Source organism: Notolabrus celidotus, chromosome 3 (genome assembly GCF_009762535.1).
Source record: "Notolabrus celidotus isolate fNotCel1 chromosome 3, fNotCel1.pri, whole genome shotgun sequence".
Taxonomy (NCBI): domain Eukaryota; kingdom Metazoa; phylum Chordata; class Actinopteri; order Labriformes; family Labridae; genus Notolabrus; species Notolabrus celidotus.
In genome coordinates, this window is record NC_048274.1 from 33038764 (window position 1) to 33051941 (window position 13178).

General features: G+C 41.5%; 1 protein-coding gene across 1 annotated transcript in view; it reads left to right on the forward strand.

The window, feature by feature from the left end:
- The window catches only part of fbn1 (fibrillin 1), a 66689-nt gene extending 54290 nt beyond the window's left edge, over positions 1-12399 (forward strand). Inside the window, exons 53-68 of the mRNA XM_034679952.1 lie at positions 3014-3166; positions 3268-3330; positions 3425-3544; positions 3690-3809; positions 3905-4027; positions 4534-4665; positions 4857-4982; positions 5954-6160; positions 7237-7362; positions 7541-7663; positions 8363-8479; positions 9850-9978; positions 10077-10196; positions 10925-11156; positions 11235-11418; positions 11855-12399. Coding sequence (XP_034535843.1) covers positions 3014-3166; positions 3268-3330; positions 3425-3544; positions 3690-3809; positions 3905-4027; positions 4534-4665; positions 4857-4982; positions 5954-6160; positions 7237-7362; positions 7541-7663; positions 8363-8479; positions 9850-9978; positions 10077-10196; positions 10925-11156; positions 11235-11418; positions 11855-12241 — 2462 coding nt within the window. The 3' untranslated portion in view covers positions 12242-12399. The remainder of the gene's footprint in view (positions 1-3013; positions 3167-3267; positions 3331-3424; positions 3545-3689; positions 3810-3904; positions 4028-4533; positions 4666-4856; positions 4983-5953; positions 6161-7236; positions 7363-7540; positions 7664-8362; positions 8480-9849; positions 9979-10076; positions 10197-10924; positions 11157-11234; positions 11419-11854) is intronic.
- Positions 12400-13178: the final 779 nt, after the last annotated feature.

Genomic DNA, 13178 nt, shown 5'->3' on the forward strand with positions numbered 1-13178 from the left:
AACATTTGGTTGTTGGGTTATGATGGTAAATACAAAATACAGAAACAAAGCACTAGTGGAAAACAGCCTTACAATCATACAGTCAGTTAAACAGCAATATCTATCTATAGTTTGCTAAAGATAGCATTAGCCATCATCATTTTTGCCCCAATAAAGTATTGCTTAGTGGTGTAATCCCTGCCTGTCCTGAGATGAGCTTGGTTAGTTATTGGTAATAAATTGAAGTTTAAGATAAGAATGTATTGATTGCTTTGTAAATGCTACTTAGTCCTACTCTCCTGTAAAATAACTTTTGTTACACACCAGCACTACTAAATGTGTTTAGTCAGTCAGTGTTACTTTTATTTTATCGATCAATTCACAGAATGCATCCCAAGTTAAGAAATAAAATAACTCTAACTAGGGTGACACTTAACAAGGTTAATCTTTGCCTGTAATTGAGTCAAAAGCCAGCCATGTTGTCCTGGGAAAATCACCTGTGATGTGTCGTCACCATAGATGACTAAGTATAATAGCAATAAGCAGAGTTTTTATCTCTGAAAAGTGTACACCTTTTACAGTTCATATATGTACTAATCAGTCGTAGAAGTGCTCAGATTTTTCCCTTTGGTAAAGTAGCAGTAGTTGTTGGTGGGACTTTAGTTGAGACAGGGTAGTGAGTAAAAACAGACCTATAGGGAATGCTAAATCTGCAGCAGAGCCAACGTAGCGCACTAATAAGTAAATTGTATCTGCGATTGATAATTAAATGCCGATACAGATAAATGGCCGAATGCTGAATAAAAGTCTCAGACAATAACAGAAATGACAAAGCAGCAATGTGGGTCAAATGATGATATTAATTCGGGTTGTACTCTGGGAAGTCACACCCACTCCCACATGATGCTGGGGTTCGTGACACAGCTGCCTTGGGTTGTGGCTTGGCTGCAGGCTAGCTACAGTTCAGCTGAATCTGAGCTTGTTTTCAAAGAGCAACCGGGTTCACTTTGGCTCATCAGCTGTTCCAAATCATTGCTAGGTTGGTTATAAGTGGACAACTAGGTGACAGTTTAAGTAACTTGAGTTAAGTCTTTCGTTTTCTATTCGTATTATTGATGATAGTAGAAAGCACGGGTGAGGGAGAGACATGGGGGATGACATGAAATATCGTTCCTTGGCTTGAATTATAATTAGGTTGTTGCAATAACAGTATGAGGTACGTGTCTTAACCACTAGACCACTAGGACTTCCCAATTAATGCGATGGTTCAAATTACAGTGCCGTAGAGGTTTCAGAAATTTCCATAAATATAACCATTAAACGATAAATATCTGTCATCACATCAGATTTGTGTCACCACTCTCAGACCCATTAATATCTGAGTGTTGATTAATTTGAGTTTCTTCTTCTTCTAGTTAAGGTTTTGTAGTCAGTTATTTTATTTCCTATAGTATAATATTCCATGTATGGCTTGAACAAGAAGCAAAGCAAAGATATTTCAGGGGGCTATATAGAACACTTAAACATTTGTATCGTATATTCAGGGTCATAAACTACAAAAGAAAAGTGACATGTACACGTGCGGATCCACATGTGCATGCACTCACACACACTTGTTCTGCAGCTGTGCACAAAGCGCCATAAATCTCTTTGCGGAAAGGCCGACAAATCAGTTTCATGGAGGAAGGTAACATGACACTCTTTGACATTCTCCTCAAAGCACCAGGTGTTCATGTATGTGATTGTTGCCTCTGAGCCAGGTGTGTGTGTGTGATCTATGGTGGTCAGAAAGATTATTTGTGTTAAGTTCAGTGAAGGCCAGGGCTAGCAGGAGAGCATGACCATATGCTTCTCATTACAAGTAAGTGCCTGCCTCATCTAGGAGGAACAAGCGCCCTCAGAAAAAGGGAGAAAGAGAGAGAGGAGAGAGACTGGCAAACACTGACCACTGACCAGAGCTGATTAGACGATCTCTGTTATCACAAAAAGTAGAAAAATTGTCTTAAAGTAAAAAAGTTGTTTGTTTTGATTATGTTCTATTAATGGTTCATTTATGATATGTCATCTTCAAAATCTGATTTATATATTGCATATTAAATATTTTAACTTCATGAGTGAATTCCTTTGTCTCGAAACAAACCTACCAGTTGCAGAAAATCTGAATTAAAGAGAGGCTGCCCCATATTTCCCCACCTTTTAAGCTTTGTCAGACGTCATCTATGTGGTCAAAGTCACTTCCATGTCTTGGGGAGAAGCTGCTGACAGTATTAAAGTGTATTTCCTTTATATACGACCCATAAAGCAAAAAGAGTGCATGTTGTGATGCGTTCAAGTACCACAGGAAATTTGCTACTGAAACGATTCTGTGTGGGTTTTTTTTCTTATTGTATAATGATTTGGTTGCCTAACTTTATAGGAGGGATGGTTTGGGCCAAGTGCTGATGATTGGTGATGAATATATATTCAGTTGTCTCTAGGACACTGAAGAGAACAGTTGGCAGTAGATATCAGGATTTATGCTGTCATGAGTTTAGTTTTTCTCACTTCCTGTTATTATGTTAATACTTATTTTCTGGTCCACATTTTGTTTTGCATTTCTCCTGGTTGTACTTATAAATAACTGTCCTCTAGTGGGACCTTCATTTAAGGACCTGAGTCTACTCCCTACTTAACCATAAACTCAGTGTTAATTGTATTGTGAAATAAACTTACCTAAGACTTAACCCTAGAGTTACTATGTTAAACCTTTTGACTGAGCCAGGCTCATTGTTATCTATTGTCTTCATGCTAACCTAAGCAGCTGTTGCTTCCTCTTTGACTGATATAATAGTGATATCAATTTTCTCAAGAAACTCACTAACTGAGTATACTCATTCAGAACAAAGTAAAGAGGTGGAACAAACAACAAAACAAAACAGATGTGTATCGTGTAATCCTCCTCCTCCCTTACTCTCCCCATAATTCCTGCTCATTCTTTCCTTCAGCCTCTCTCATTTTTAAAATTTTTCCTCTGTTTTTTTTTTTTAACCCTTAGATATCCGGGTGAACTACTGCTATACCAAGTTTGAAAACGGCCGCTGCCAGGCTCCGAAGCCTCAGAACACATCCAAGGAAGTGTGCTGCTGCACTGGAATGCCAGGTCAAGGCTGGGGAGACCCCTGTGAAATCTGCCCCACCAACGGAGAGGGTGTGTACACTTCCTATCACCTAGAGTCACACACTCTACCTAAACACAGTGTAAATGATGTTGTTATGGTGTTCCTGACTTTTACTATCTTATGGTACCAGATGCGTTTTCTGTTCTCTGTGTCAATGAGGGATATCAGCAGGGGAAAGATGACCATAAAAAAGGTGTGTGTGTGTCACTTACACTGAATCTTTATTGTCCTGCTTGTCTGTATTAGCTATTTGATGCCATTAAATTTGTGTTGGTGTTTCTTTGCAGATGTTGATGAGTGTCTCAATAACCCTTGCACAAATGGCCAGTGCATAAACACAGACGGCTCTTTCCGCTGTGAATGTCCAATGGGATACCATCTGGATGTTAGAGGAGTCACATGTGAAGGCAAGTTTAACCAACGTATTTTTATCTTTCTGCCAGTATCTCTTTGTTCTCGTGTATTTGTCAGACTTCCTTGCTGATTGAGTCAAAAGGTAGATATTAGTGGAACTCCAACATGATTAATGAGGTTTCTGCAACCTTCCTACAGACACTAATGAGTGTGCGGTTGGAAATCCCTGCGGCAATGGCACTTGCACAAATGTCATTGGCGGGTTTGAGTGTGCATGTGAAGACGGCTTCGAGCCTGGGCCTATGATGACCTGTGAAGGTACGTGAAGTTATATCTGCACACTCACTTCCATCAAAAAGCCTGCATAGCCCTGTACTGATGCTTTAACTTGTTGCCTTTTCTTCCATCTTCAGACATCAACGAGTGTGCTCAGAATCCTCTGCTGTGCGCCTTCCGCTGTGTTAACGTGTTGGGCTCGTATGAGTGCAAATGTCCCACCGGCTACGTGCTGCGTGATGACAGGAGGATGTGTAAAGGTACTACAGCTAGATGACTCATCCATGCACTCAGCTTTCTAAGATATGGTCCATTTACTGGCAAGTGTTAGAAAATAAACTAATTACCTCATGGAGAAATGGCCTCATCTATAAAGTTACGTAACCCACTATCTCTGATCCTCTGTCTCTGATGAACCTAAAACACTCTCTGGAAACAGTATCTGGCAGAGTCACTGTTTACACCTCCGCTCTCTGAGATAGTCTGCACACCATGGCAACGGTTGTATTTAGAGGGAAGTGCAGAAACAGGAGGAACTTGTCAGAGTCTGTAGCCTGACTGTTTATATTAGAGCTTTAAACACATCACCGACCCTCTTACTACATGTCTGTTAGCACTACAGAGCTCAAAGTTAGGATTGGGCAGTTACTTCAAACTGTGGAGTGCTGTTTAAGTGTCTGTGTTACATCACTGGTGAAGTTGCATTCACGTGAATTTCTTCACATTGTTTTGTCCTCTTGCTCAAAGTACTCTGTTTGTTTTCCAGATCAGAATGAGTGTGAGGATGGTATAGATGACTGTGCCAGCAGAGGCATGACCTGCAAGAACCTGATCGGTACTTACATGTGCATCTGCTCCCCTGGATACACACGCGCGCCCGGTGGAGAGGGTTGTATGGGTAAGATCATCACAGATCTCCACTCTATGAAATAATAAACTATCATTGGAGTTAATGGTCTCATCTTAGCTTTCCTTTGCATAAAATCAACTTTCATCATCATTTTGTCTGATTATATAAAAAGACAGTTCTTCATTCTTGACTCACTTTGGAGTCGTTAACCTCATTTACAATGTGTGTATCTGTCTCAGATCTGAATGAGTGTGCAGCCAAACCAGGTATCTGTAAGAACGGCCGTTGTGAGAACACGGTGGGAAGCTACCGCTGCAAGTGTGACAACGGATTCATCGCTAACCCCACACAGACTGAATGTATTGGTATGTACATTACTCTGTATTTATGGTCTTTCTGTGTTTTCTTTCCCACTGTGCTCTATCTTGGCTTATTTTAATGAATGCCAGTTTTTAAAGGAGGATCTGTTTTGTCCTCTTAACCTCTTTTATCTTGATTTATTTGTTTAATTTAATTTCAGTTTTTCCAGAGGCATCCTCTTGTTTCATGCAAGCCTTTAGGAAATGATGTCGTAGAGTTTAACTCAAAACATAATATTATTATTTATCTCTTCTTGTTTGCATATTTCAACTATCCCTCCTTAAAATACAATTTTAAAATGGGATATAATGCTGGGATAGACAATTTAGGATGCAAAGGATAAGAACATTTTTGAAGTGTCACAAATTTTCAGTTTTTAAGATGAGGGTCTGATATGCAGCAAATAAATATCAATTTCTTCCTCACTTATTCTCTCACATTACCAGGCAGGTTCAAATTTCTGACAGCATCGGCAGTTTAGAGCTCAACATGAAAATATAATTCTAGGTTAAAGAAGCACAGACTTTATGAACTTTATATTAAATAGATATGATATACACCATTATATCTGGACTGACTGGAAGAAAACAGTCTACACTGTCAGTCTTCACTGTCTCATTTTAAAAAACGTGTCTGTTACTGTAAAGATAGAGGCAAGGAAATTATTTCAGAGCCTTCCTCCCTAATCTAAATATATGCTTCTGGATAGACGTGATGTGCTTGATGCTGTCTGAAAAACTCCAGCTGAAAATGGTGAGAAAACCTCCGGGGAGATTCTGTAAGCTCTGAGGCTGTAGGGTTATCTAACTCCTTACAGACAGTGGTGATAGAGCAGAGTGGGTTATCTCTGTATGTCTGGTTCCCTGAGGCCGGGTCCTGTCTGGGTGGTTTGGTGTGATCCCCGTTGGACCACCTCTGATGTTGTCAGTTTGTCTCGCTCTCACGTTCCTTTTTCTCCCTCTTCCTTTCCCTCCAGATAACCGTGAAGGCTTCTGTTTCACTGAGGTCCTGACCACTCTGTGTCAGATGACCTCTAGTAACAGGAATTTGGTGACAAAGTCAGAGTGTTGCTGTGATGGAGGCAGAGGCTGGGGCACAACCTGCGAGCTCTGCCCCCTGCCAGGGACCACGGCGTACAAGAAGATGTGTCCTCTGGGGCCTGGGTACTCGACTGATGGCAGAGGTATCTCACTCATGTGGAGTCATGAAATTAAATGAAATATTTGTGGGAATTTGAGAAACCATTGAAATTAATCTGTACGTTATTAGTGTTAATAAGTGTGTCTCCTCAAGTTCTGGTCCAGAATGATATTTTTTTTATCATACGTTGGGCTTTAAAAACTTTATATATTTCTTTAAGCGTGATTCACTAAACAGATAGTTTTGCACAACCCTCAACCCCCAGGACTTAACATTTCAAGTTTAACAGATTACTTTCAATAGTCCAGGTAACAACTGGTTTCTCTTTATTTCAGTAGCTTGCAGCAGAAAGATGGATTCATTTTGAAAACCTTCCTTGGTTTTCACCAAGCTACAGCATTCAAATTTGAAATCTTGCCTGAAGAAAAGCATCGCAATCATTAGCTTTGATATCAGATCAAACCGAGAATACAAACGTAAAAATTCAGTTTCATCTTTTGAATTAGAATACCCTTATTGGTAACAGGTTGTGCCAGGAGGCTGTGTTTTTACAATCAAATGGTCCTGGCTCACGGCACCATTCCATTAAAAGTTACCTTAACAAACAACAAAGTAATGAATTGTTTGGATTAATTGATTAACTTGGCCAGTCTTGATTCCTGCACATTTATATTCTGTTTGGAAACCCTTCAGAAGAAGTAAGCAGTAAAAGTAGGATATCAAAGGTACTGGTTTTTTACATTGTACATACAAAAACACTAATATAGTTCTTTAAATGGCCGGTGTTGGGCGTTAGATTAACAGATGGTTGTCATCTGTTATAATCAATTGCACAGCATTGACGTGTACTGACAAGGAAAAAGTCGACGCCTTGTCGCTTCTTGATACTTGACACATGACTGATGTAGAACTAAACGTGAACAGAACAATTGTTCTCTAAGGGTTTCTGGAATTGGGGCACACAGCTGGTTTTTACTATTAAATTCCAGGCTTTGGCAGATAATTCTCCCAAAGGAATCTAGACTTGAGGCACACACTCCTATTCCCATTCAGTCCTTTAACTGGCAAATCAGTCGTGATGAGTTATTCCAGAGCTAACTTGACTTTGTTTCTGTCCAGATATTGATGAGTGTCGCGTGATGGGAAATTTGTGCAAGAATGGTCAGTGTATCAACGCTTTGGGCTCCTACAGCTGCACCTGCAAACCTGGCTACACCAATGACATCAGAAGCACACAGTGTGTGGGTAAGGCTCATTTTCACCTACAACACTTAGACTTAATGGACTCTGTTCCTGCCTTACCCACCTCCGGCTCAAGTCTGCCTGTCTCATCATCTCCCCTTTGGAATTTTTGCTACGGGATCAAACTCTCACTCTCACTCTCTCTTTCTGTTTCGCCCTCTCCCTTACCCTCTCTTTATAGATGTGGATGAGTGCATACAGGCACCAAAGCCTTGTAACTTCATCTGTAAGAACACAGAGGGAGCCTATCTCTGTTCCTGCCCCCGCGGATACATCCTACAGGAAGACGGGAAGAGCTGCAGAGGTGACGCACAACACAACTAAACCTCTTAATCTGAAATATTTGTCCACATTGGAAACAGTTATGCTCAGATCATTTGAGTTTTTTGCATGCTCTTGGAGATAGGGCCCTCTCTTGCAGGGACTTGCAGCAGGTACTTGGCTGTGGGACAAATTTCCCCCTGTAGACGATAAAGTTTAAGTAGAAGTTTTTGCTTGACTTTGTTTCCAGGTTAGAACAGCTGTAGTGCTGAGTGGGCCGGGCCCTCTGCCAGAGCTCTGCTCAATGTCCCAGGACGCTCCATTTGGAGTTCCGTGTCCATATGCACGTGTTAGCTCTTGAACGTGTACCCTACATTCAGGGCCTGTGAAGAACTGCATCTGGTCCAGTTGCTGTTTATCAGGCTTGTTTGTGAATCCAAATAAGTGTGCACACAGTGTTCAGTTTTTAGGGCCTCTTTCATCTTTATTTACCATAGTTTAAGTTTCCCCCTATGAAGTCCCCCCCACCCATGTTTCCGGCGTCTGGTTCATTTGCAGTTCATTTGTAGGTCAGTGACTGTAGAAGGACTGGAATTTGACTCACAGAAGAGATCAGCCCCCATACAGTAGTTCACACAGTGATCTGACACAGATCTGACCTAGTATCTTAAATGCCCTATACAACCTACTAAGAGCAACTAGCTAGCTGGTTTCACATTATTGAACTTCTCTTCTTTTTCAGATCTGGACGAATGTTCAACCAAACAGCACAACTGTCAGTTCTTATGTGTTAACACCATCGGTGGGTTCACCTGCAAATGTCCTCCTGGCTTCACCCAGCATCATTCTGCCTGCATAGGTAAATAAACACATGCAGATCATTCATTTGCTTAATATACAAATATCTTTTATATCTGAAATCCTCCTCATACAGCCGTCTTTGCAAAAAGCAACATGCTATCAACATGGTGTCATAAAACTCAAATACAGACTTCAGTCCACTATCATGCGTCATCAAATGCTCACACAGTTTGTCCTTTAGGGTGTATTTTCCTACAGTATTTCCCAGTCCATCTCATAGAGGCCCGCTGAAGCACCCTCTTGTCTAACCTTTACTCACTCTTGTTCAGACTTAATGGACTCCGGCTGGTATCACACTGATCTTATTAAGCTGGTCTGGTCAGGAGTCATGGCAGCTTAGCATTGCTTTGTTATGGAACTTTGCAGTTGAGTGCCATGACTACCACAAGCTTTTTTTTCCAGACCATAAAGCAGTTCTCATGATCTCACTTCATTTTAGGGACAGGGAACCTTCAGATGACATAGAGTCATAGGTGTGGATGTGTTTTTAATGTAAGAGTAAGTACCATGGGGGTGAAGTAGAGCACGTGCTTTAGTCATGTGACTATTGGCTGAAACATTGCTGTTGAACTAAGCACTTTTCCAGACACATTTTAAACACAGTTTGTAAGACCTTCTCCGAAAACCTAAAATGTGTTTCCCGTGCTGTTTCTGTTGAGAACAGTGTCCTTATCCGAGAGAGTAGGCCTTCCCTCAATGCAAAATCCAACATTGAAAAAAAAGAAAATGAAGAAGCTGGGAACACAGGAAGGAAAACTTTTAAAGTATCTGCTGACTGTCCAAGACTGCACAAAGAAGCTCATGATCACTCTTAAAACAACTGACATTTAGAGACAACAACCTTCTCTGCTTTCATCTGCTCAACACCATGAAGCACATGTTTGTATTCTGGTTTTTATAGATCCCTGTCACAACAATGCTTTGGAGTCTTTTGCATCAACAATGAACACAGAAGTAGAATAGAAAAGAAGAACCATGGTTAACAGTGTTGCTCCTACTGTCAGGGAAATTAAATACAATAAGATAGAGATAAACAGTAAAGAATGAATACAATAATAAATATGTACAACAGGTGTGATGTAGGAAAAGCTCAACAGTGGAAATCAAGTTTAGATTCCTTTATGACAACGCTTGTTACTCAAATGTTTTTAAGCATCTGTTTTAGTATGAAATTAAATCAGTAGGTTACTCCTGAGTCTTTGCTGGCTGAGATAACTTGAGCCTACAGTCCATCTTGCCCCGAGACACTAATCTCAACTGTCCACAAATTTATAAATGACTCAGCAAATCCAAATCAGGGTTATAATCGGCCTTTGTATAATGTTTCCTGTGTAACCCTCATCTGAACCTCCCCTCCTCTGTGTGTAGACAACAATGAATGTGCATCAGACCCCAATCTGTGCGGCTCCAACGGGGTCTGCCAGAACACTCCAGGAAGCTTCAACTGCGACTGCCAGCGGGGATTCTCATTAGATCCAAATGCACAAACCTGTGAAGGTCTGTAAACAACTCATCACAAATGCAGTGTCAGCTCATTCACTACAGAAAACAGGCTCTAACTGTAGTTTATTTTTATGTGTGTTTGTTCTTGACAGATACGGATGAGTGTGATGGTACCCACAGGTGTCAGCATGGCTGTCAGAATCTGGTGGGTGGATACAGGTGCAGCTGTCCACAAGGTTACCTGCAGCACTACCAGTGGAACCAGTGCGTGGGTGAGTAATACCACTGTTCTTTTTATCAGCAAATATAAAAATTCTTTCCTTTAGGGGCATCGTGATGACTTGGTACAACAAAGTATGTACCGTGTGGCCTCGATGTTCTGGGTTAGAGTTTGGCCTGGAGCCTTTTTTAAACAACTTCATCCATCCTTCATCTCCTTCCTGCCACTCTTTAAATATAAATACCTCCAAAGTGTTTTCCTTTTCCTCTGAAAGTTCAACCCTTCCCTTATTGTGGTAAGGTCATGGGAAAGGGAAATGATTCGTTAAAAATAAAAGCCTGATGTCCTCCTTTAAAACCTGAAAAACATCTACTTTGTTTAAAATACTATGTATGCACACTTAATGAATAAAAACACATAAAACAGGAACTGTGAGGGCGACAAAGGGGGCCTGAAGTGGCCTATGGAATTATCTCACTCTAACAGAACAGGGGAATACTGAAGAAGGGACAATTAAAGAATAAAAGGATGGTGTCATACTAACTTCTGTAAGTAATATGAAATAAAAACAGCTCAGGCAGACTCAAACAAATTGTATGGCATCATGCCCTTCAGTGGATACCCCACAGTAATAACCTTTTGTTTGTTAAACCTCTGTTTGTATTTTGAAAAGTTACCAAGCATTTTACATTTGTGGCAGACTTTCCCAGTATTGTTTGTGTCCTTTAACTGGAATGACCTCTTTGTTTGTTTACTTTCCGTCAACCTCCTGTCACCCAGATGAGAACGAGTGCATGAACAGCCAGATATGCGGTGGAGCGTCATGTCACAACACCCTGGGGAGCTTCCGGTGCCTCTGCCCCACCGGCTTCAACTATGAGCAGACAAGCGGAGGCTGCTCGGACGTCAACGAGTGCTCCACCAGTCAGAACCCCTGCAAGTTTGGCTGCTCCAACACAGACGGGGGTTACCTCTGTGGGTGTCCAACCGGATACTTCCGTGCTGGACAAGGGTAAGTCAGTGAACGTCTGTGTGGGTGAAAACTTTGGTAAATGTTTCGGGTCAACTGATGGTTCCTTCTGTGTTTCAGGCACTGTGTCACAGGTCTGGGCTTTACAAGTGGAAGCCCCGGCGGTGAACAGGAAGGTGAAGATGATGAGAATTCTCTGTCTCCTGAGGCCTGCTATGAATGTAAGATAAACGGGTATCCCAAGAAGGGACGCAAACGTCGCAGCACAGGCTCAATGCAGGAGGATCCTCAGGAAGACAAGGAGGTACAGTATGCAGGGCTGGAGCAACTTATGTATATGCAGTTAGATTGAGTTAGGGTTTGTACTGGCTTATTTAATTCACTATTGACCTGATATGTAATTATTTAGCACTTTTGGGATTAAAAAAAGTAAAAATAAGAAACACCACAGCATTCAACCCCTGGTATTTTATCCTTTGCTGTGGTGGAAAGGCCTAATATTAACATATTTGAACAGTCCTATTACCAGAAGAGGACAAAATGCTGGACAGTTATTTGGTCAAAGTTTTTTTTAAGGTGGGGAAGGGTGTAAAAGGTATCAAGTCAATCAGGACTTATTTGTATGTTCAGTATTTTATGACTTGTTCTGTTACCTTTACTTAATAACAGAAGGATCATGTGCTTTAGGTCATGTCTCTTAAATTCACTTAATTCATTTGGATCACGTTTTCATTCTGCAGCTGACTGAGAATGAGGCGGTCAGCCTGGCCAGTGTGGATATCGAGGACATCCTGCAGTTACACCTGAATATCAGCGACCTGAGCACCCGTGACCACATCCTGGAGTTCACCCCAGCATTATCCACCCTCAGTGACCATGTGCGCTACAGCATCGACTACGGGAACGAAGACGGCTACTTCAAGATCAACCAGAGAGAGGGTGTCAGCTATCTGCATCTCAACAAGAAGAAGGCCCTCCCACCTGGGGCGTACTCCTTGCAGATCAGCAGCATGCCGCTCTTCAGGAAGAAGGAGCTGGCTGAGCTGGAGGACCAGAACGATAAAGACTACCTCACAGGACAGCTGGGAGACATACTGAAGATGAGGGTGCAGATCACCCTCCATTAACCATCACAAGACTGAGAAGGGCAGATGTTGCCGGCAGCTGCTGATCCAGTGTCAGGCTCGCACTTCCCAAAGGCCAAACATCTCTGACTCTGGATCAGCGGTTTGGGGCGACTTCGACTTGCTCCAACAGGGAGAAGCGCTCGCCACCAAAGAGACAAGAAGGGGGTGGGGGGGAGGGACTGCATCATTTGATTGCCAAAGATGATTCTACATATCATAGATACAATTGCTGAGGAAAATGCCAGCTGAATGGGCCGGTATGAAAGATTTCAGTCAAATGAAGAAGCACTATTTACAGTGTGAATGCCTTTCAAATGTAGGTTTAATGTTGTATGATGATATGTGGAATCAGGTGCCACTTTGAAGGGCATGAGGACTGCAGGAAGCTCCAAAAAATGAGCTTTTTAGGACTCAGTTTAGGTGGAAGAAACAGTGAGTCCCAATAGTCGGAATGAATTCATTTCCTCCCCTCTGGTGAATGACTGAACAAACCTGGATACGTGAAAGTAAACACATTTTCCTACCCCTGATGTTAATTTATGAAGTGAATTTTTGAAAAGAGGGCTATAATAATGGTTAGGAGAGGAAAGGAACCCACTATGGACTATTGAGATGTAGCCATGTTTGAGCTTGAATGACTCCTACTGCATATTTAAACTTTGCTTTTCCATCTTTTCTACTGACTAGAATATTTCGTATTTACTGGTGCTAGCAACACAATCACATAGACTTCTGAATGCACTGTACTACTATACAAAACTCTGTAGTCAACAAAAACAATCCCATCGGCCATTCTGAAGATTTCACGTCTTTGCAACAGTAACAGCTAGCTTCATAGCCTGTCTGCTCTCCTCTATACTACATGTAAATTGTGTTTATACTGTAATAATCGATGCCACTTTTAATCTATGAAGCATTTGTAAACTAGAGGAAGCCC